The 24,601-nt window shown below is 41.9% G+C and overlaps 2 protein-coding genes across 2 annotated transcripts; both read left to right on the forward strand.

The window, feature by feature from the left end:
- The first annotated feature begins 135 nt into the window (after window positions 1-135).
- On the forward strand, window positions 136-3,288 carry LOC115767795 (protein KTI12 homolog). The gene is made up of 4 exons (XM_030712126.1): window positions 136-458; window positions 517-863; window positions 929-1,230; window positions 3,032-3,288. The coding sequence occupies exons 1-3, from the start codon at window positions 194-196 to the stop codon at window positions 1,214-1,216; spliced, it is 900 nt and encodes a 299-aa protein (XP_030567986.1). The 5' UTR covers window positions 136-193; the 3' UTR covers window positions 1,217-1,230; window positions 3,032-3,288.
- LOC115767794 (protein TIS11) lies at window positions 3,284-22,764 on the forward strand. Its single transcript, XM_030712125.1, has 3 exons — window positions 3,284-3,584; window positions 20,542-20,927; window positions 21,641-22,764. Exons 1-3 carry the CDS (start codon window positions 3,495-3,497, stop codon window positions 22,539-22,541), a joined length of 1,377 nt encoding a protein of 458 aa, XP_030567985.1. The 5' UTR covers window positions 3,284-3,494; the 3' UTR covers window positions 22,542-22,764.
- The last annotated feature ends 1,837 nt before the right edge of the window (window positions 22,765-24,601 follow it).

Raw genomic sequence — 24,601 nt, forward strand, 5'->3', positions numbered from 1 at the left:
TCTGTTGCAAACAAAAACACGTTAAATACAAAACAAAATAAGAGTAGTATAAAAATATCGATATTTAATCAAATAATAAACGCGCCCTAGCGATGTTAACTGAGTATTCATCGTGTGAGCATTACACAACACTGGCCAGAACACGCTCGAGCACTTGTGCAAAATAAAATGCAATACGAATAATCCGTTAATAATGCCAATTATTGTTATTTCTGGCCTGCCGGCGAGCGGCAAATCAACGCGAGCCCATCAACTACAGGAATACTTTGTGGCTAGGGGCAAAAAGGTGCATCTAATTAGCGAAAATGTGGCCGTGCCCAAGGCGCTGTTCGAGAAGAACGCCTTCTTTGGCGACTCGCAAAAGGAGAAGGTTGTGCGCAGCGATCTCAAGTCGGAGGCGTCCAGGCAACTGAACAAGCAGGATGTGATCATACTCGATGCGGGCAACTATATCAAGGGTAGGCCAAAGTCTTAATATCGCCTTAAAACTATTCAATCATAAATCAACTTTTGCAGGTTTTCGCTACGAGCTCTTCTGCATGACAAAGGCGGCGCGGACCACCCAGTGCACGGTGTTCACCTGTATACCGCAGGAGCAGGCCTGGGCATTCAATATGCAGCGCAACGAGCCGGATCGATTGGATCCAGCGGCATCCAGCGAACAGCCGCTAAACAACTCAAATGTGCCCTACACCCGCGAGATTTTCGATGCGTTATGCATGCGCTACGAGGAGCCGCACAGTAATAGCCGCTGGGACAGTCCCTTGTATGTGGCACTGCCCGAGGACAGCATCGATTTGGAGGGCATCTATAAGTCGCTGTTTGAGACGCAACCCTTGCCGCCCAACCAGAGCACACAGAACGTGAGTACATGTGCCCCAAAGACGAAATTTGTTTCGATTTGTCTCACGTTTTTGTTCTCTTGCAGCCGCCTTTGGGTGCTACGAATTACCTCTTTGAGCTGGACGTTATCATGCAGGACATCATTAAGGAGATACTGGGCGCTGTCAAAATTGGCGCCTACGGACAGCTGCGCATCAAGGGCAGCACGACAAAGGTCAAGGTAGCCACATCCATGAATCCCATGCAGCTGAATCGCTTGAGGCAGAAGTTTATCACAAGCACCTGCCGGGCCAGCCAGACGACGCCGGCGCCACTGGAGCAGGTGCCGCAATTATTTGTGCAGTTCATCAATGCCAACACGACAGGTTGTTAGTGCAATTGAGCAAGGTTAGTTGAAGAATAAAAATATCTTTTTCAAATCGCGCGCTGTTATTTTATTTAATTTGATGGTCTAACAGTGCCATTTTGAGTAATTAAATGTTAGCAGTTAACGGTCAGTGCACCGCTTGGGCATATGCGTTTTCCCATTTATAAAAGCTAAATAAACAAATTACTTAGCACTTAAATTTAAAATCAGTTCGACAGTAACATATTAATATATTAAAAATGTTGATCAGATGATCAGCCCAACAGATAACTGTTAATTGCATGACCAATTTGAGTTTAACAGCAGTCTCAACAGTGTACATTGAGCATAACAGCGCGCGATTCGATAGTACCGCATAGGATCGCTGAAATTATCGATAATGTTGATGCTGCCATCGATGGTCTATCACCACTACAGTGGGATAACAGTTCATATTTGTAACATTCATTATTGAGAGCGGACGTGTTTTTTGTTTGCTGCACAAAAACAAAAGGTGCGAAACGTGCCAGGATATTTGCAACACTCGTATTTTAGTTAATTTGTGTGCACTCGGCAACGGGATCAGCAGCAAAGTAAGCCACAAGTGTGCGATTGTGTTGTGATCATCAATCCTATGTATATATATATATATATACGTATTTTTTTTGATAATTTTAAAATTTTGCTCGATCAAAGTAGGCGGCAACGAGTTTGTTATTGAAATTTTTTTAATATTTGAAAATAAAAAAAATTATTAAAAATAAAAAACAGTAAACACACATAGCATACATCTAGCTATGCAATTTCGGTTGCAAATTGCCTTATAATTTTTATAATATTTTTTTTTTCCGTTTTGTTTTTGTTTTTGTTGGTCTTGCCACTGCAATAAAACATTGAATTGATGTATGTGTGTGTGTGCATGTGTGAAGAGTGCGCGTGTTTTTTACTTGGCACAAGCGCGGGAATTTTGAAGCGTTAAATGTTTGTGAAACCTCGCCAAACGCAACTTTTTTCAAATAAGCGCGCACAAATACAAGCACACGAGGAACGATTCGAATCGGTAAGGCTTAACTCAAATTCCGCAGCTCTCCATCCAAAGTGTGTGTGTGTGTGTGTAAAAAAAAACAAGCCGAAGAGGACATGCATAAAAATTGAAATAAAATCGACGGCAATAACAAAGTCTGCCTGCGCTTGTTCTGCTTGCGCAGCTACAAAATTACACAAACACACACACACACACGCGCGCAAATGCAGCAACAGCATGTGATTTGAGCTGAAATACGACCACCACTAGCACACATACACCCGCAAACACACTTGCGTGGCGTGTGTGTGTGTGCGTATGTATGTATGTGTGTGTGTGTAAAGAACACGATCGGGCAACGACGATGACGACGACGTCGACAAGCTTATCTCTTGCTGCTGCTGCTGCTGCGAGAACGAAAACGAAGACGATAAAAGCAAAGCAAACAAAAACAGCAATCGGCTGTTTTGGAACTAAAAAAAAATAAAACATGTATATATATATAAGAAGGGACAAAGTAAATGCGTCGAACATTCAAGTCTCTCTTGCTCGCCTTTGCTCTTGTTTAACGCTTAACACATGTGCGTGAAAATCCTTTTTTTTTTTTTTTGGAGAGCCGCGGCTCAAATTCGAGTACGTTTGTAAAAACATACACATACACACGCACGATCACACACATTCACGCAGCGCACGTGTAGCTGTGTGTGATTTTGCTGCCTGCCCCTCGAGTCGCACACACACACACACACACACACACTTCGGAGTGTAGAATTTTTTCTAACGCTATCGTACTTGTTTTGTTTCGTCTCTCCTTCCAGCCTGTTGATTGAAATGCAACACGCGCAACGCAATAACAATACCAACAACAACAAAAACGAACAACAACAATTTAACTAGCAAATATCAAAATTGTCAAGAAGTCATAACAACAACAGCAACAAGAATCGTGCAACTAGTGCAAATACCCAAACCCAAACAAAATTCTTAACAAAACATCCAAAATTCAACGCAATTAAATTTTCAACCAACAGTCAGCAAAAAAAAATACGAATTAAAAATTAATAACAACAACAACAACATCAAACGTCCATCAAAAATAATAACAACAACAAGAGCAAGAAGAAGAAGAAGTCGACGAAATAGAAGCAAAGATAAAGAATTTGTTTTTGCGCTGTCCAGTGAAATACGAGAGCCCGCGCTAAGAAGAAGCAGCGAAGTGTAGACCGGGAGAGAGAGAGAGTGCAGCACGGCGCAGAACAACAGTAAACAACGGCAACAAAAATGTCGGCGACAATTGTACAAAAATCAACTGGAACTGCAAATATCGTTGGCAATACACACTATTTCGAATGCGATGACATATTCCAATCGGTAAGTCTCCACAATGTGCTCAGGATCTACACTCAACTGAATTTTGCTCAATTGGAGTGTTTTTTTTTGTTTCTCGTCTGCATGCACACAAATGCATACATATATGTATGCATGTATGTGTGTATATTATTTCCGTTTCGTTACACTTTTATTTGTTTTTTTTTTTTTTTTAATATTTTTATTATGCGTTGATTCATAATTATTTTGGCTGGTAAACATTCATAAATTTTACAGGCCACATCAAATAAATATGAAAAACAAAAAGAAACAATAGAAGGAAAAAAAAAAACTAACCGATAAGGCGGCAGCGCAGCAGCAGCAGCCACCTACGTCGTGATAAGTGAGCAGGTGGCAATCTTCCAGTCTTCCAGTCCTGTAACTGTAAAACAGTTTGTATTGTCGTCATCAGGCAGCATCGTTAACAACAAAAGCTCATGATCATTGTATGTATTTAAGTGTCTGCTGCGAAGTCGACGTCGACGTCGGCGTCAGCAGCGGCAGCGGCAGCTGTTGTTATTATTGTTGCTGCGGGCCGCTGATCGACAACAAATTCGATTAGGTTCGTAAGTTCCGGGTTTGGATTTTCGTTTAGTTGATTTTTGCCTTTTGCTTTCAATGCGGAGAGGCTGAGCTGAAAACAAAAACAAAAAACAAAAAAAACTAACGCCAACAAGAGCTTCAAGTTTAAAGTTATTTGCCGCGACTCTCGATTGCGGTTACGTGCAAAGTTGCGCCAAAGTAGCGTTTTTTTTTTTTGTTGCGTACAGAAATCCAAAAAAAAAAAAAAAGAGGAACAAAATCAAATAAAAACACGAGTGCAATGCCGGACGGACGGGTCAAGTAGAACCCAACTATATACAACGAGCAGCAACAATAAACAACTTACCAACACACACACACACACACACGCACACACCAACACACACACACATACAGAGCCGTACGGAGACATTTGTCACAGGTTGATGTCCGATAAAAGTTGCAAAGCTTTTGTTTTTTTTTTTTATTTTTTTGCTTCTTTTTCTTGTTTTGTTTTCTGTTTTTCGTGTGTTTTCTTTTTGATTGCCTGAACTTTGGCTCTGCACGCAAGTATTTGTTGTGTTATCGATTATTGAGCGCTGCTCGCGGCGATTGCCAGCGATTATTATTGCAATTCCAGTGGAAATTTATTTGGTTTTTTTTTTCATAATCGCAATCGCCTGGCATTACGCAGCAGTTTTTTTTTTCTTCTTCGACAACTGCAACGGCAGCAGCAGCAGTAGGCAAAGGCAATAGCAACAAAATTGCTGCCGAAAGCGAAAGGGCGCAGCACACACACACACACACACACACACACACACACACACATACATATATGCATGCATACCTAACTGAAACTGAAACTGCTGCAACAAGCGATCAGCCAGCGCTGCCGCCGCCGCCGTCGCTGCTGCTGCTAGCGCTTGTTGTGCTTTTATTTTTCTTGCGGTCGCTGCTTCTGTCGCCCAGGCGACAAGTTTGTCCGTTAAGATATGCACTTGAGCAGCAGCAAACACGTTTGCTCAAGTTTTTATGCAGCATAATTGTGTTAAAGGGTATATTGAAGTGGCGCAAATGCATGTTATGCATGTAATAGGCAAAGCATAAACCTATACATACATATATATATATATATATATATATGTGTATATATAGTCTGGATTGATTTGCTTTTTGTTTGTTTTTTCTGTATTACAAAAACTAAAGTACGTTTTTAAGTCGCTTGTCAGCTACAGGTCATCTACTAGTCGGGCATACTCGACTCATTTGAGCATTTTTACTGCTCAGCTGCTTCTACTGCTTTGCATGTTGTGTGTCTGTGTGTGTGCTTGTGCGCAAAATGCGTTCACTTTTTGTTGTTGTTGTCAGGTGGATGAAGCTGCTGCTCAACTGAAATTCACTTTTTCGCATAACTTTTGATTTCGTCGTCGTTGTCTCGTAGTAGCTGTTACTGTTGTTGTTGTTGTTGTTGTTGTTGCTGTTGTTGTTTCGTTACTTTTATTATGAAATTTATATGCACAGCTCTCTTTATGGTTGTTGTTGCTTGCCTGCTTGGCTGGTTAATTTGTTGTTGCTGTTGCTGCTGCTGCTGCTGCTTGCGCCCAAAAGCAAAATGCTTAGTTTGTTATATCAAATCCTCAGCGCTTCGTAATCATATTACGTTTCAGCTTCACACAGACCCACACTTATTTAGACACATGTACATATGTACATACATACATATGTACATACATACATTGACTGCAAGGCCAAGGGGCAAGCTGGGACGCAACGAAATGGAATGGAACGGGACAGTCAGTTAGTCCGTCCAGGCAGCGACCACTTTTTACGAATATAATTCCATTTCCTGCCAAGGCGATAACAAACGCCGTCGCGGCCGCTGCATTGTAGACATGCATGCACATATACATACAAACATATGCATGCTTACACATACATACATACATACATGCGGGAATAAAACTAAATATGTATTTATGTGTATGCGTGTGTGTGTGCGTGTGTGTGCATGTCCCGACATCGGTCGCCATTGCTGTAGAGTGGCGACTACCTACCTAAGCAGAAGAAGCAACAACAGCAGCGCAGCAGAATAAGAGGAAGAGAAGGGCAAATTCAGCCTGGAACGTCAATTTATTTTATGCGCTGCGATTGAAAACAGTTCGATTAATATGCAGGTCCAGGCCTCAGTCCAACATCTGTGTGTGTGTGTGTTGTGTGCTGGAGTTGGTCTCACCCACACACACACACACACACACACACACACACACACACACACACACACGCACAACAGATTGCATGCACAGCAACATGTTGCCAAAGTTGCCGCCATATGCAAGCTGCCGAATGTGCAAGCTTTGTGCCTGCTCACACATATACATACGTGTATGTGTATGTGTGTGTGTGTGTGTATTTGAATGCAAGTTAACAGATATACAAATTATAAATAAATTATTTGCGTGCCAGCTACTGACGTTTGCTGCTGTTGCTTATTATTATTATTATCGTTGTTCGAGTTGTAAAAAAAAAAAAAAAAAAAAAACAAAAATAATAATAAACGAACAGGCAAACGAGCTGAGCGAAATAAATAAATACATATGTATGAGCTACTGCTGTTGTGAGTACGTGTGTGCGCGTGTGTGTGTGTGTGTATCAATACTGTGAACGTCTCTGCGTCTGTCCGTCAGGCGTCGAGTGTGTGCACTCGTGCGATGTCGTCGCTCATCGTTCGCTATCTCCCACACCAGCAGCAGCAGCAACAACAGCAACAACAACAACAATAGCTATGTATGAGCTCCACTTGCCCTCTCGCTCGGACATACGCGGCCGCTCTCATGTCGCGCTTATTGAGCGAGGAGCTGGCCTGCTCTCCTGCTCTGCTGCTCTCCTGCCTGCCATCCACTTTATATTCTATTGTCATTGCCTGGCGCTGTTGTTGTTGTTCTTGTTGTTGTAATCTTAAAAATTGTCTTCATATGCGCTTCATGATCATATTTGTTGCTGTTGTTGTTGTTGTTGTTGCCTTGCTAATGGCCGCTCAATTGAGTGCCAAAGTACATACATAAATGTATATGTATATGTGGATGTATGCATATAACAATGTCTAGCTTTGCATGTATGCACGCATGCGTATGTGTGCGTTTGTCTGTTATTTCTTGCGGTGGGGTCGCCGCGGCTCGTTGGGCGCCTTCAGGGACAGGCACTGACAGAGATGACGACCGCGAGAGAGAGAGAGAGAGAGACGCAAACAACAACTATGAAAATTGATCGAATCTTTAGCTTAAATGTCATTAGCTTGCAAATACTTTGTGGGGGTCAAGCGCTTAAGTACGGCTATTTCGCATAAACAACTGTTTACTGTATCATTCAGGCAAATGTACGTGTGTGTCTGTGTGTGTGTGCGTGCGTACATATGTGTGTCAGACACCGTTATCGCCCTGCTGAAATGGAGAGCTAGAGGTTAACTACAGATTGATTACTTTGGCAATACATTTAAATTAATCTACGGCTGAACGCAATAGCATTGAAAAATAAATGAATATGTAAATCAAATATATAAAATGTTAAATTGTGTAAAGTGCTGATGTGAAGCCTTGCTTGAGTTGGTCTTACGTTCAACTTAACCTCAAACTAACCTAACCTAACCTCAATTTAAAACTCAACTGGTTCGCCTTAGCTCTTATTTTGAGCGACAAATGTTGATCGTTTCTTGAATGAAACTGAAAACTGTCGTTTTCTATATAGAAAATACATTTCATTCTCATTAATCTAGTCTTAGGTTCAATCTAACCTCAAAATGAACTAAACCAAAAACTTGTTAAACTGACTTAAACTCAAATTGAACTTAACGTACTTGAAGAAATCTTCGAACTTAACCTCCTAACCTCGACCTTATCTCAACTTTGCAGAGCAATACGTCTATATGTATATAAATGTGGCTCGAATATGTCATTGATCAAATCGTTTTACAAACCCCCAAAAAAAAAACAAACAGAGCTTGAAACAATTATTGAACAAATAATCGTTTAGCTTATATAAATTTTGTGCTCTCTTATTGATTCAGTTGGATTTGAGTTTGTTTATTTAAACCGTTATTCTGGGTGATTCAGAAATGATCTCCCAACATGATTGTAAAAATTCCTAAGATATTGCCAATGACGATATTTTCCATTTGTCAATAGAGACAAAAATATTTGAAAGTCAGCTTGAAGCTGATCGATTGAACCAACAAACAATTTCAAATTTCATTCGACATTTTTCACGCATTTTCCGATCGGGTTTTTCTTCCATTTTCGCCTATTGCGAAAAATTCAATTTCCTAGCTTTTATGGTTAGGGCTCCACGTCAATCAATCAATCAGTCAGTCAATCAATCAATGATTCGGTTAGTCAGTCTATTAAGCAGTCAATCAATCAGTAAGTCAATCAATCAGTCAGTCAATTAAGCCGTCAATCCATCAATCGATCAGTCAATCAATCAATCGATCAGTCAATCGGTCAATCAATCAATTGTCCAGTCAATCAAGCAGTGAATCAATCAATCGGTCAGTCAATCAATCAATCAATCAGTCAATCGGTCAGTCAATCTATCAATCAGTCAATCAATCAGTCAGTCTATCAATCGGTCAGTCAGTTAATCAATCAATCAATCAGTCCATCAATCAATCCGTTGTCCGCTCAAGAGGAGTGTGCGCCTGATAGAGGGGAAATGGTTGTGTCCGCTTAACAGGGATGTCCGCTGGAGTGTGCACTTACTGTACATATTTATAGGGTTGTCGCGTCTATTTAAAATAAGATTTGGCAAATGTTTTCAAAGGAAATGTCCGCCTAATAGGAGTGTCCGTCCGCGAGTATATATATATATATATTTATATATATATATATATATATATATATATATATATATATATATATATATATATATATATATATGTGTGTGTGTGTGTGTGTGTGTGTGTGTGTGTGTGTGTGCATATATGTATGTGAGTATATACATACATACATATATGAGGTTGTGCCGTGTTTTAAAATGCGACCTGATTCGTAACCCCAATTTTCTGTTTTCATTTATTATTATTATTTTTTTTTTTTTATCGTTTTTGAGGGTTTTTTTTCCGCTGCAATTATTATGATTATTATTACAAAATGCGAGTATTTATTATGATTATTATTATTATTATTTTGTTTTTTTTTCTTTCTGTTGAATGCGGGCCATAGCCAGCAGTTTGGGGGGGGGGGGGGGGGGGGGGGGGGGGAGAGGTCTAAGAGAAAAAAACCCAAAACGCAGGCAACAAATTTTTGATTATTTATTATTTTATTTTGCTTGCAACATCACTTTTTTTCTTCTTCTTTATTTTCCTTTTTCTTTTGCTCGTCATTCGATTCGCTTGCTAATCCAAAAAATATATGAAAAAAAAAAACAACAACAAAATGAAGAAGAAGAAACCAACAACAATAACGAAAAAATCCAATCGCAATCGAATTCGAATCGAATCTATTATATAATGAAGTTGCCGTCTCTTTGCGCAGCGACGTCGACGGCGACAGCGGCAGCGACATCGTCTCTGCGGTCGCCGTTTGTTTAGTAGATTTCCATTCACATTCACTGTCGCTTTTTGATTACTTGCTGCCTGCTGTTGTTGTTGTTGTTGTTGTTGTTGTTGTAGCTGTTGTCGTCGTCTGTTTTGCTTTTGTGCGGGCAGCCGTCGCCATCGTCGTCTGCTCTCTTTCAACTGGTTTTACAGGACGAACAGCAGCAACATTGTGTGAGAGCGAGAGAGCGCGCGCGCGCTCTCTGTGTAGAGCCGGAGCGCAAAGATCAATTTGGGAGAGACGCACTCTCTATTGTTGCGTTCTAAACAAGCAACCCCCGTGTGCGACAACCTACCCCCCACCCCCCTGCCCTCATCTACCCCTCACATGCTTCTATTGTAACTGGGCTCCAGACATTTCGCCGTTGATTTTGTTTGCCGCTCACGAACGATTCAAACTCAAGACCCGCAGCCGTAGCCGTTTTTTTTCTCTTGTTATTTTTGTTGTGTTGTTTCACCCCCCCGCAAACCGCGTTCGGTCTACGATCGACCACGTGTTCAACATATTCTCAACATGTTGGCCCCGACTTCAAACTTGCCTGTGTTTGCTTCGACCGCTGCCCTGCCCTGCCCTGCCCTGCTCTGCGCTACCCTTCCCTTATTTTTCATGTTTTGCCTGCATAGCCTGTTTAGCACTTTTGTTGCTGTTGTTGTTGTTGTTGTTAATTTTATTATGTTGCCTTTTGCTTAGTTCTTGTTGTTTGCCTTTGAGTTTTGTTTTGTTTTTGATTTTGGTTGCGGGTTATCAAATTGCCGATATATAGATGTGCATGAACATACATACACAGAATGTATATGTGTGCATGTGTGTATGTACATATGTATTGGCGCAGGCGACGGGCAACAGGCACAGGAGCTGCTGTGTATAGTTGGACGAACGGTGAGGGGTGAGGGGTTGGGTCAGAAGCAGCGCTCAAAATGAGCATGAAAATACAAACAACTGAAAAACGGTCACTCGCTTACGTGTGTGTGTCTGTGTGTGTGTGTGTGCAGGCAGCTGCTGATAGTGCATTAATGACGCTGCTTTTACCCCGCCTACCCGTGCCCCAACCCCCCACGACAGCAGCCCCCTAACGCATATTGTCAAGTGTTCAATTGAATGCAATCCAATGATTCCTGAATGTACATACATATGTACATACATACGCACGTGCATATGTATGCATGTTGTGTATGCATGTGTATGTGTGTGTATAAATTACCGTATGTATTTATTGCAATCGAATGAATTCTGCTTTAAAGACTTTCATTCGAAACGGTAACCGAAACTTTGTTTTTACCGTACTAAATGACAGAAGAAAAAAACTCACTTGAGTGAGTTTTAGAAAAATCCGCTCAGTTATTTTTTACTGATCCTTATAATTTGTTGAAATGTGCTCTTTATACCCATTAAAATGAACTGAAACGGGTATATTGAAGTCGTACTAATGTGTGTGTAAATGAATTTGGAGACATTTTCTTGATCAGTTTTCAATGGGCAAAAGGTATATAAGAAAATTATAATTACAGGGTATATCTCCATCGCCTCGACTTAAGTATTTAGCATAAACTCAATCATAAGAAAATGCCTATGGAAAACTTATTGGGAACATTCCAGTTTCTGGAGAATTCCAATTTGAAGAAGACAAATGAATTCGATAATCAACGATTGAAATAAATCTCTCCAGCACACCCCCTCCCGCTCCCCTCTCCACTCTTCTCCTGCGCGACGACCTGAACCATTTTGATACATACATACATATTTATTTGAATGTAATTTGTTTTCTCTATCTCCCAAGTTTTATCGTCCTTTTGCTGCTGTTGATTAAGTTTCGTTTGCTTCTCTTTACGTGTATTTACACAAACACATACACATGCATATGTGTGTATGCATGTGTATGTGTTGATCTCGTTGCTTCTTTGCCTGCCCTTTTCGTTCTGCTGCTGCTGCCGCTGCCGCTGCTGTTGCTGCTGCTTCTTCTTCTTCTGTTCACTCACTGTTCAGTTTTCAGTTTTGCTTATCGCAAGCGAAAAAAAAATACAGAAAAAAAAAGATTATTATTATATGAACTAACTAACCCAATAATAAGTATTCTTATCGAATTAAATCACACACACATACACACACACGTATGTACACACTTATGTGTGTTTGTTTTTGTCCATATGCGCCTGTGTGTGTGTGTGTGTGCGTGTGTTAAACAAAAAAGTGTCAGCAAGGGGTCTCGGCGTTGGCAGATAGGCAGATAAAGATAGATAGTGCGGCCTAGCGGCAGAGCGAAAGAGAGAGAGAGAGGGAGTGGGCGAGGGAGAGTGAGTGCTGGAGAGAGGAAGGCAGCAAGAGCAGCGGGCATTGTTAGAGCTGTGACAACAACAACAACAACAGCAACAACAGCAGCAACATGTGCACATGTTTTGTTGTTGTGCTTCTTTATTGTTTTCTTGTAATGCATATTTTGTTGTTGTTGTTGTTTTTTATTTTATGGATATTTATGTTCGTCACATGAAGCACAAGTAGCCAACGAGACAGCCGAAATGAGTTTCGAGTGCATTCAGTGCATGTGTGTGTGTGTGTGTGTATGTGTGTGCCCTGAGCTGCCATGTGCCCCGCGCACACACACACACACAGAGACACAGCAAGTCAAAAGTGTTGCTGCTTGTTGTTGTTGCTGTTTGCTGATAAGCGCTAAGAACTCTGATATAGAGCAACAGAAAACAACAGCAACAACAGCAACAATAACAATAGCAAGTGGCTTCGTCTGGCGCACACATGACAGGAGTAGAACAAAAAGGTTGCTACAGCAGGCAGAGAGAGAAATAGAGAGAGAGGGAGAGAGTGAGAGCATTAACAGCAAGAGCACGTGTGCAATAAGCTTAGCTTTTGAATTAGGCTTAAGAGCAGCTTGCAATAAGTATAAAGAGAGCACACGCAAAACTAGAATAAAGCTGCAACAGGCAAACAAATGTAAGCAAAGAGAGAGCGAATAAGCATTGGCAGGGAGAGCGAGCGTTCAGGCTCGAATTGCAGTAAAAGTACAACAAGAACAGTTATGTGAATACCCTTCTGCAAGGAGAGTACAACTTGGCTGGGCGACTATCGATGACTTTCGAAGTCGAATTCGAAATTCGATGGCGCGTCGATAATGCTGATGTCGTAAATTTGTTGTGCTGAAACACACACACACACACACATACATATGAGAATGTAGCAAGTGATGTATGTACACACAAATACATATGTATGTACCCACGCTGAAAGCACAAACAAAATATGTAAGCAACCCCCCGCCCCCTCTCTAGCTCCATCTCTTACACGCAGATAAGGCTTGAGGCTGATAGCCAATGGGCAACAGCTTCGAACAACGTTCGAAAGTGATGGACGAAGGCGAGAGGGTGCAGGGTTGCCAGCTGAGGCCAACTAGGCAAGAGAAATAAATCGTTTCTTAAATGAAGCATAAATTAGGCTTAACGATAAATGAACAAAATCTGTCACAGACAGTGCTTACTCTCTTGAGCGGACAAAAACACATGAAGGCAAATAAAGTTGTAGACATTTTTAAAGATATTGCTTACATATTATTTAAGATTTCTATTTGCCGATCAAGTATTCCATTTCTCATCGAGGTAGCTGACCGTTGGCAGAGCATTCACTGTACCTTATAAATTTATGAAACTCTGTTTGCGTGTGTGTGTGTGTGTGTGTGTGTGTGTGTGTGTGTGTGTCATAAAGATATGTAGATCACTTGTAGAATATACAACATATGTATGTATGTATATTTATCTTATCAGTTTGGCAATAAATGTATGCATGTATGTATGTGTGTGCATGTTCACATTACCGAAAGCAGAGAGACACGATATGTCACTTTATCATCTGTGAGTGGGAGGGGGGGGGGGGGGGTGTCGCACTTTGTAGAACAAGCGATTAAAGAGAGATGATTGTCTGGAAGAAAAAGTTTTATGTCTTAAGTTACAGATATTTCTAAATAAAGATAAAGCACTTATTTAGAACGGAAACAAATGCACACGAACGTTTAAAGTAGTTGACAATTTACAATTCTTATTTTCTTCAGTTCAACATTAAACTAAATTTGTTATGTGCCTGGCCCTGAAATGATTTATCTAAATCAATGTTGTTCATCGTATTGAATATGCACTGTACTGCTAGTTACGCATATCAAAAATGCTTTTCCATGCGAGATGTGATTGATACAGTTTGAGAATTTGCATCCCATTTCGAATGCAACTAACCCACATACATAAATACATACGCACGCACACGCACACGCAGACGCAGACAGACGCACACAGCTATTAATGTGCAAATGTAATTGACATTTCTCCATAACTTTGCCATGCAGTCGCACACACACACACATGCATACACAGACTTCCATTTTGAATCTGGCCTCGTTTTGCGTGCCCTTTTTATTTGCTTCCTTGCTTTCCAGTTTCAGTTCCACTCCGCTCACTCACGCAATTTGCAATTTCGATTATAAGTTGTAACTTCAACTCGGAAACTGCAATCGCGCGATTGCATAACATTTCTATGTAACTGTTTGTGTGTAGAGTCAGATAGGTAGAGGGAGACGGAGCGGGAGCGGGAGAGTTTTTTTTTTGTTGTTTAACGGTATCCATGCTTGGTTAGCCTCCAGTTTTTAATTGTCTTTGGTTTTTCGCTTTTGACAATTACAACACTGTTTGTGTGTGTGTGTGTGTGTGTGTGGAGGGCAAGCCCAATTGGCAGAATGCGAAAACTGCGCAAACGCAGCGCCCTGCATTGCGACAGCGCTGCAAGCAGCGCAGCAGCAGCATGAGACGAAGAAGAAGAAGCAGAATGAGCTTGACTGGCAACAACAACAACAACAACAACAACAATGGCATTAACGAAACGTATATAGTATATGTGTTTTTGTTTTTTATATTTGAAAACCCTTCGACTCCGACTTTGTGGCGGATTTGCTTTTTGTTTTTGTTTCTCTTTTAGTTTTTTTTCTTGTTTCTTGCTGTTTGTTTTTTTTTTTTTAATGGTTTTTGTGCTCCGAATTTAGCAAGGCCAAGTTGTTGTTGTTGTTGTTGTTGTTGTTGCTGCTGCTGCTGCTGCTGCTTAATGTTTGTGAAGTTTTCTTTTATTGTATTTTATTATGTGTTCGTGTGTTGTTGTTATGTATTGTGTATTTCGTGTGTTTCATGTGTGTATGTGTGTGTTGTGTTGTGTGTTCAAGCCGGTTCGAACAACGACTTGGAAAGAGGAAGCCAAGTCAACGGCTGCGTCGACGTCGACGTCAACGTCAACGTCAACGATTGGCAATGAAACGAAACTGGCACGACGCAGCGCCAGCAGCGGCGCATGCGTCGAAGCGTCTTCGCGTCATTGCTTAACATTTGCCCTCTCGCTTGCACGCATGCGCCCAACCGCTTTTGCTTTTGCTCATGTGTCTGACAGCGTGTGTGTGTGTGTGTGTGTGTGTGTGTGTGTGTGTGTGTGTGTGTATATGTGCGCTTACCAAATATTAACAACGGACGCACAATGAAAACGACACGAAAATGTGAAATGCTCAAATCGACCTAGACCTCAATCGATGGATGGGCCAAGTTGGTCGCCCTACCTATACACTCCCCCCTCCCCCCTGCCTTACATAGCCCTTGCTGTGCTTGTTACTTGTTGCGTTATGTTGTGTTGCGTTGCAGCCTTTGGCAACATTATGTAAATAATAACTTGGCAATTGTTGCTGCTGTTGTTGTTGTTGCTTGGCTGGTTTTTTGCTTGGGTTTTTCGTTTGACGAAACTTAACGACAAAGTTTGGAGACGTCATTGAGTCGCACATATCTACGAACATATGTATGTAAGCACATACATATGCATGTATATTGCGAAATAAATACTTGCCATACTTACAGTTAGCCAAAAAGCTTGCGCGCTCTCTCTCTCTCTCTCTCTCTCTGTCTGTCTCTCGCACGCCTGCTGCGTTATGTGTGCATGGTATATGCATATGCATATGCATTGCTTTATTCTCTACACTTTACCGATCCTGTTCTGCTGCACCCGCGCACACACACACACACACGCACACACACATGCAGAAATGCATGCACACGTACATTTGTAAACATCACGTCGCATTGTGTGCTTTATCACTGAGTTGAGTTTTATTTAACTTGCGAGTTTCTGGCTCTGCCTCTGTGTGTGTGTGTGTGAGTGCATTGATTACTCGCCAACTGGATGACAGCAGCCGGAGACGACTTAGAAACAGTAACCAACAACAACAACAACAACAACAACAACAACAACAACAACAACAACAAGTGGCTGGCAGCGTTTCTGATTGGACCTAGCGACCGACTGTCGATTGATTGAGCAACGTGCCCATACCTCACCCACCCCCCCAGCTCAGTTCCATTCTATATTCCATATTCCATGCCATTCCTCATTTCCAACCCCCTTCCAATTGCGGACCAGCTGCTTTTCTTGTTGTTCTGTTTAGGGTTAAAGCTTGCCATATTGATGCAAGGGGTAGCTGAGAGCTAGAACTGTTGTTGTGGGAAGGGGGGGAAGGGGGGAGGGGGGGGGGGGTGTGCTGCTGCTGTCTGCGTCGCTGTCGACGTTGACGTCGTGTAGTCGTCTGACTGGGCGCCCCATGTGTTAATTACCAAGTCAAATTTGCCTTGCGACAATTAAAAACGATCGACGTGTACATGTCGTGATAAGGGGGGGGGGGGGGGGGGGAAGGGCTGGGGCTGGATGGAAGCTGGCAGTAAAGGAGTAAGCATGCATGTACGTACGTATGTATGTATGTGTGTGTGTATGTAAGTTTGCATGTGTTGTGTGTAGAGTTGTCAAAGTTTTTGAACAGGCTTTTGGGGCGCGGGGGCGCAGAGAGTGTGCGCAAAAGGGCAGCAGGAGGTCTGATTGGAATAATTTGAATAAGTTTTTCATGGCAATGTGCGTCGATAAGTTTATCGATTGTTTGTCGCGATTGCTGCACATGGCCTATCGATTGCTTGGCGCAATTGTCAGCAATTGCCATCAATTGATTATCGTTTAATATATTTTTAATGGACAAGATCGTATTGTTGTTGTTTGTCTTTATAGATCACGTTGCGTTGTGCCGTTAAGTTTGTTGATCGATTTTGTTGTGTTGCATATCGATTATCGATTAGTTTCAATCGTGAATCGTGCAACTTTCAAACGATAAGCTGAATTGAAAGTTATCGAAATGAATCGATTAATAAATCATATCGATTATTGTTTGCCTGCAGCTATGCGTTTATCGATGTTTTTTTGTTGTTGTTGTATATCTTGCTGCTGCTGTTGCTTTCCAGTTGGACTTCCAGTTTTGATAGCTGCTCGTAACTAATTGCTAATGTTATTCCCCCTTCCAGTCTAACTAACTATATGCCATATGCATATGTGTGTATGTATGTATTTACGTGAGGTAAAACGATTTAAGCGCCAATGTATTCCCTCCCCCCCAATCCCCCTTCTATGGCAACACCATTCCCTTTCAGCTTTGTTACCTGTTCGTGCAGGTTATTGTTGTTGTTGTTGTTGTTTTTGGTTTTAAGATAGCATTATAAATAACACCTATAATAACTATGTATTCATTTTCAATTCGCATATTTGTACATACATGTGTAGACACCCGCGCCCTCCCCTCCGCGTCGGGCCGCCTTCTACCTGTTTCAAAGCTTTGATCTGTGTGTGTGTGTGTGCGCAGAATAAAGCGCGGCTCTGTTGCTTGCTCGCTCTAACACGTACTCTCCGCGCGCGCGCGCTCTCTCGCGCTGCTGCGTCTGTATTGGTGTTAGCTCATCGAGGTTATGGATATTGCGTCGTCGTCGACGTCGCAGTTGTTGTTGGGCTTATAAACCAGTTAGTCAGCCAGGCAGTCTTCAGCATCACACACACACACACACACACACACACGCATAGTTAGGCAGGTAGGTAGGTACGTTTGTGTGTCTGTGTGCGAACGTGTTTACGAGACAACAACAACAACAGCAAAGGCAGCAGCCAAGCCAAAGCCAAGCCAAGCAACAAAAAATCTTACCTAACAGCAGCTCATACATATTTACATAAATACACACACACACACACGCACACTTACACATTGTAATCATTTGTTATGCTAAATTAAAAACCAAAAGAAGAAGAGAAAAAAAAACAATCATAAAATGTCAAATTGAGAGCTGATGTGCCAAATTGAGCCGGAACTTTGCCAAGCTCTCGCTGCAGGCAGCGCAGCGACCGCGCGCGCAAAAAAAAAACCCCAACTAGAATCAAGGCAAGGTCCAAGCGGCAATAAAAGCTCGGCTCGAAAGCAACAACTGCAACCGCAACATGTCTACAAAGCAAATGTTGCCAACAGCAGCAACACTCACACACACACACACACACACACACACACAAGTTAGAAGCCCGCAGACTGCAAAGAAAAGTAAACTTATTTTCATCTTCAAATGAAAGGGAAATTCTCACCTAGATGAAAGATGTGGCTAGCAGCAAACCGCACACACACACACACACACACACACACACACACACACACACACACACACACACACACACACACACAGGCAGAAAACTTGTAGACTTGCCTATCCATAATAACACACACGCACACAAGCGCACATGCGTATATAGCGCAAAAAGCAAAAGCAAAAAACCACAACAACAAAACAAGAGTTGCGGCCTCCTCAGTCGACGTCGCTGCGACAGCGGCGCTCTGATCTATTTGTCTGGTTTTCATTGTATGCCCGCCGGGGCGGCCGCACACTTACTCACAACCGTCCCCCTCTAACCCCTCTGCAGCACCATGCATAAAGCGCCAGAGCCGAAGCGTTCGCTGATTGCCGAATTGGGCACAGGGTATACGGGTATTGCGGGCTGCACTCTGTACTCCTGTTTATCTTGTCTTTTGTACACACACACACACACACACACATGCAGAGATGAATGCGCGGCCAACTTGAAGTTGTTTTTGAACACGTTTGAGCGTTGCGACGGCAGCGTCGCACTGCCCCGCTCCCACTCACCAGCGATTGCCTGTTTGTTTGTGTGTGTGTGTGTGTGTGGTACTTTATGCAAGCAAAGCTTAAGCGGCCGCAAATGATGCCGTAAGCGCGAAGTTGGTCATAACAGTCGTAAAAGTTTGCTAACTTGTTGCGCAGACTTGTTGCTGTTGGTGCAGCGTTGCCAGATTGTTGCCAACATCAGCTGAGCCGCTGCTTGTCATGCATTGAGCAGCATTCAATTGTAATTTAACTGTAAAACCGAGTGAATGAGCGACTCAATGCTGAATGAAAGTCACATTGTGTCTGAGTGCGATAAATGGCAAGTGTATTGTGCTGTAAAACCTATTTATAAATTCACTTAGGATCCATGAAAACGATAATGAACAAATATTAATAAACTCAATGAATCAGTGTAGTAGTCGATAAGCAATCAAAGAAATCACTCGAAAGATAGTCAAATGAATCACTCAAGAACTTTTTAGATTCAATTACGAATGAGCGTGAACTGCGAAAGTTCACGGCAACAGTCTGGCAACGCTTGGCGCAGGCCCGCCGGCCGCGCACGCGTCTGTCGACCAAATGTATGTGAGTGCTAGTGTGTGTGTGTGTGTGTGTATATAAGTGCGTGTTAAGTGGCAACCAGTTTGGTTTGTTGTTGTTGTTGTTTTTATTGTATTTTATTTTTATTTTTACCTTAACGACGGCTGCTGGGCCCCAAAAAGCTGTTGTTGTTTTTCTTTCTGCTCTTTCTTATTTTGGCCGCGACGGCGTCTTCGTTTGCTTTGCTTTTGGTCCGTTTGCTGCTGCGCGTTGTTTGGTGTTCGTGTTCGAGTTCGTGTTATGTGTGTGTGTGTGTGCGTGTGTGTGTTTGTTGGCTTGAACTTGAGCTCTATACATATGTAATTGGCGCTGTTGTTTGTTGTTGCTGTTAGTTGGCTGTTGCGCTCTCTCTTTCGCTCTGCTAGCTTGCTTGCCTGTGTGTGTATGTGTGTGTGGTTGCATAACATGTTACAGCATCGCACGAAAATGAACAACAACAATAGCAATAACTATACAGAAAGAAAGAAAGACAGAAAGAAGAAGAAGAAAGACAAAAAAACCGAAACTGATGACGACACACGCCAAGTCTGCTGCGTGGAAGTAGAGTGGCTGGGTGAAGGGAAGTGGAGGGGGGGGGGGGGGGTTTGTAGTGAAGTGGAGTGGAGAGCGAACGGGCAATGCCGTATTAAGCAGCTGTGTGTGGAGAGCTTGCGGCGCCGTCGCAGCCGCCATGTCCGTGTGCGTGCTGTTAATGTTGCCATTGTTGTAGCTGTTATTGTTGTTGTAGCTGTTGTTGTTGCTGTTATTGTTGTTGCTGTTATATTGGTTAATGGCTGGAAAATTACATATATGCATACATATAACATTTGGCTCTGCTATTTATATTTTTATTTTTGCAATATCATTACCATTACAAGTAACTGCCGCTGCGTCAACCCAAAATTAATTTAAGCTAACTGCGCTGCCGACGTCGACGTCGACGTCGCTGGCTAGACAAGCAGCAATTGAGCGAGCGCCTTTTGCTTGTGCTCTTTACTCTTTGCTTATAGGTCAAGTTAAAAGTAAAAGTATTATGTGTGTGTGTGTGTGTTTCGCCCATTTAAGCGCGTCTCTGTGTGTGTGTGTGTGTGTGCGTCGCTGTCGCTGCTCTGCTGCTCTGTCTCCTTTGCACATTCGCTACATTTTGTCGCGCATGAGAGAGAGAGAGAGCGAGAGAGCGAGAGAGCGAGTGGCAGGCAATCAGTGCAAAAGGCGCGCAGCGCGAAAGCTCGGCTGATATTAATTGTTGGCTTGTTTTTTTGCTGCGTCTTGTTACAGGTTGTCAGTGATATGCAGCAGCAGCAGCAGCAGCAGCAGCAGCAGCAGCAGCAGCAACCGGATCACATCCTGGACGCCAGCATGGAGCAGCACCTAAGCGATAAGGATCATCTTCAGCAGCAGCAGCAGCAGCAGCAGCTGTTGCATCAGCAGCATCATCGCTTGCATGGACCGTTAACGCGCACCATCTCACAGCCGGCTCAGCGGCTGAGCCAATTGACACAACAGCAACAACAACAGCAGCAGCAGCAGCAACAGCAGCAGCAGCCGCAAGTTGCATCGCTGGTGACCATCATTGAGAATCTGAGCAACATAACGCTGCACCGCAAGTTGGAGCGCACGCAGTCGGAGCCGCTGCCGCCGCAGCAGCCAATGAACACATCGCGGTAAGTAGAACTTCTTCTGTTCAAGTTCCAATTGAACATGTTGCGTGTGCGGGAGTGCGTGGCGATGTTCGTGCTCGTTGCGTAGCTATGTATAAGGACTATAGAATCAGAGCTGCCATCTAACCAAAATTGTGCATTTATCTTTTTTAAAGCAATATTATTTAATTTCCTTTCTGAATTTGTATACAAAATGAGGTAGTTATTTGCGTTATTTTTGCTACACATAAAAATAGTGGAAGTTAGTTAAAGTTTTAGCAACTGGTGGCAACTCTGTCTGGAATTTGTTGTCGCAATACGCCTGCGCAACAGTTGAGCGTGAGACAGGTTTGCGGCGAGTTCCTGTTTGCAGACAGCCAGCCGAACGCAACATGCCTGTGCAACAGGCTCGGCTCTAGGCGAAATAAAGTTTGTGATTGGAAAAAAGCTACATTATAACAAACAGTGTTTTAGCTAGTAAAAAGCTAGCTTCAGCCATAGGCGAGCCAACTTTATGCGACTGCCAAACGCAACATGTCTGTGCAACAACTCTAGAGCACAACAACACGCCAATTGGTAATTAACAGTTGCTTCGCAGCTTTCGTCAGGTTCAATTGGAACGCCCGATAGGCAGATTGCAACTTTGTAGACTTGCAGCTGCTGTTCAGCTTTCGTCAAGTGCAAACGAACTTATGTTTACTCTCTCTCTCTCTCCCATTCTCGCGTTAACCCTACAGCTACAAGACGGAATTGTGTCGCCCATATGAGGAGGCCGGCGAATGCAAATACGGCGAAAAGTGTCAATTCGCCCACGGCTATCACGAGTTGCGCAACTTGCAGCGTCATCCCAAGTACAAGACCGAATATTGTCGCACCTTTCACAGCGTCGGCTTCTGTCCCTACGGACCGCGCTGCCACTTTGTGCACAATGCGGACGAGGCGCGTGCGCAGCAGCAGCAACAACAACAACAACAACAACAACAGCAGGCGGCCAAAACGTTCCAGAAGCCCGCGCAGCTGATCAGCAACAACAACAACAACAACAGTAACAACAACAACAACACAAGCATCAGCCAATACTTTTTGCCGCTAAGCCCGCCGCTGAGCATGAGCACCGGATCGGATCGCGAATCGCCGACCGGCTCCCTTTCGCTGTCGCCGACAAATTCGCTGACAAATTTTTCATTCCATGAGGCGGCCGCCTATTTGAGTATGCCCAACAATTGTAACGGTACGGTGAATGGGCATGCCACCGCCTCCGTGTCCGCATCCGCATCCGCATCCGCATCCGGCTCCTGTTCGGCATCGTCGGCATCGTCGACGTCATCGGCGTGCGGTTTGGCGCCGGCCACGCCTCCGGATAGCCCAAATGCGCCCATATCGCCGGTGCATACGCCGCCGCCGCCGCCGTCAGCGCAGTACGAGAATTGCAACAACAACAACAACAACAACAACAACAACAACAAGCAGCTGCTGCAAAAGAGCATCAGCTCGCCGTTGCAACAACAGCAGCACGAGGAGGCGCCACGGCTGCCAGTTTTTAATCGTTTGAGCTCATCGACGGCCGCCACAATTTTAATGCAAAAATCTCAGACAATTAATCGATATCCGATCATTCCGCACGAGAATTTCATGTAAATGGCCGGCGTTTCGTTTTGTGGTGAATACGAAACTCACCACACGCCGTTAATAGCAGCCAGCCCCCACTCTCCACTCTCCATTCCTTCCCCTCTCTCTACAGCCAGCTATTCACAAACACAAACACACACACACACACTCTCTATCTCTCTCTCTCTCTCTCACTCTCTCATTTACTCACTGACTCAAGCAAGATCTTATTTATGTATATGTATATATATGTGTGTATATATATATGTGTGTGTATGTATATGTATATATATATATATATATATATATCGACTATATCTTTAGTCTTTAATTTAAATACTGGACAAATAAGAAGAAAACAATAATCTACGGACTGTACACTCAATAGATATAGCCCCCCCCCCCTCCCCTTCCCTTACCCCTCCCCTTACCCCCCGTCTGACCACACGCACACACACAAGCTGTAAGCATTGCGGTGCATTTATCGATAGCACGCATATCGATGCAACCCCTCCCCCCCTGCCCCCTCGCCCCGATATTGCACTTGTCGCTTTTGTTTAATATTTATATAATGCAAGAAATTCCTAGTTTAGTAACACTTGAAAAAGTCAGCGCCTATCGATAGACACAAGGCGCGCGCGTCTTCCAACACTGCAAAAACAAAAAGAAAAACAAACGAAATTTTTAATTTATTGCTAAATTTTATGTAATAAAACAAATGTTGTGTACACATCTACATATATATATATATGTACATGTATATATGTGTGTGTATTTCTATATATATATATATGTGTATATATTGAGAGTTGAGTTATATACACACGATAAACGATAACCGATAAACGATAAATAATTTGAAACATGTGTGAAACGAGTTGAATATGAAATACCTCCAATGTTGTTGTGCCTAAACAACAACAACAACAACAACAAGAAGAAGAAAACATTTTTTGAATTTTTTTTTAAATATTTTTTTTGTTTAATTTGAATTTTTGCTGCATTTTTTTTTTGTTTTTTTATTAAGAAAGAAAGAGAAAAAAAACATAATTTATTTTTCATATATGCATAAAAAACAATTATTGTTAATAATTTATGAAACCAACACACACACACACACAGACACACACACAGACACACACACATACACACACATATATGTATGTTTGTATATACACAACTATATAATTTTTTAATTTATTATACACACAACATTTTCTTCTGGGTGCAGTTAAATAATAATAATATTATTAATAATAATAACTAGGCTAAGACAAAATATATTTATATATAAACAAATACACATGCACATGCACATACACACATACATATGTGTATATATGTGTGTATGCATACTAAAGTGAAGCGATAACACGCACATTTATCGATGGCAAACAGTGTTGTCAAGTGTTGGAAAGTGAGCGTTTAGTCTTTAACTGCGCTTGTTCTTCAACACTTTTTTTTTTTGTACATGAGCGAAAAAATTGAAAAAAACAAAAAACAAACAGAATTGAAAACTGAGCACAGTGTTAATTAATAATAATTAAAATGTAATTAAGAGCGCTTTTTTTGCATGAGTAGAAAGAAGAAGAAGAAGAGGAGGAAGAAGTGGTTTAAGCCTTAACTTAAAGCAATTAATTAATTAAATTATTATTGAATTTTTGTAAACATTTTTTTACACGAGTTGCCTTTAAAACCTAGCTATACAAATACTATATAGCTATATATCTGTCTATATATATATATATATATATACATGAATAACATGAGCTAAAAAAAAAAACTGTTCAATTAATTTATAAAAAAACGCAACGCAAAACTAATTCAAATATTTAATTATTTTCACTAATTAATTTATTATTGTTCTTATATATATATTTACTTTTTTTTTTTTTTGTAAAAAACTATTTATGTCAATTTGAAGAAGAAGCATTAACAAAAAAACAACTTGAAAATGGGTGTAAATCAAATTCTCAAAGTGCCTTAAACAATAATTTTACACAAATAAATAAAAATTAAAAAAAAAAAATAAGAAGAAGAAGCAGAAAGCAACGTGCAAGCAGCATATTTATTATTTATTATTATATTAT

Source organism: Drosophila novamexicana, unplaced genomic scaffold (genome assembly GCF_003285875.2).
Source record: "Drosophila novamexicana strain 15010-1031.04,08,12 unplaced genomic scaffold, DnovRS2.1 tig00001453-arrow-arrow-pilon, whole genome shotgun sequence".
NCBI lineage: Eukaryota > Metazoa > Arthropoda > Insecta > Diptera > Drosophilidae > Drosophila > Drosophila novamexicana.

What these genes read in the sequence shown, in the direction of transcription:
- LOC115767795 (XM_030712126.1), top strand. Translation starts at nt 194, where the DNA reads ATGCCAATTATTGTTATTTCTGGCCTGCCGGCGAGCGGCAAATCAACG. An exon ending in TGCGGGCAACTATATCAAGG is followed by an intron (nt 459 to 516) that starts GTAGGCCAAAGT and finishes CAACTTTTGCAG; the next exon opens with GTTTTCGCTACGAGCTCTTC. An exon ending in CCAACCAGAGCACACAGAAC is followed by an intron (nt 864 to 928) that starts GTGAGTACATGT and finishes GTTCTCTTGCAG; the next exon opens with CCGCCTTTGGGTGCTACGAA.
- LOC115767794 (XM_030712125.1), top strand. Translation starts at nt 3,495, where the DNA reads ATGTCGGCGACAATTGTACAAAAATCAACTGGAACTGCAAATATCGTT. An exon ending in GCGATGACATATTCCAATCG is followed by an intron (nt 3,585 to 20,541) that starts GTAAGTCTCCAC and finishes GTCTTGTTACAG; the next exon opens with GTTGTCAGTGATATGCAGCA. An exon ending in CAGCCAATGAACACATCGCG is followed by an intron (nt 20,928 to 21,640) that starts GTAAGTAGAACT and finishes TTAACCCTACAG; the next exon opens with CTACAAGACGGAATTGTGTC.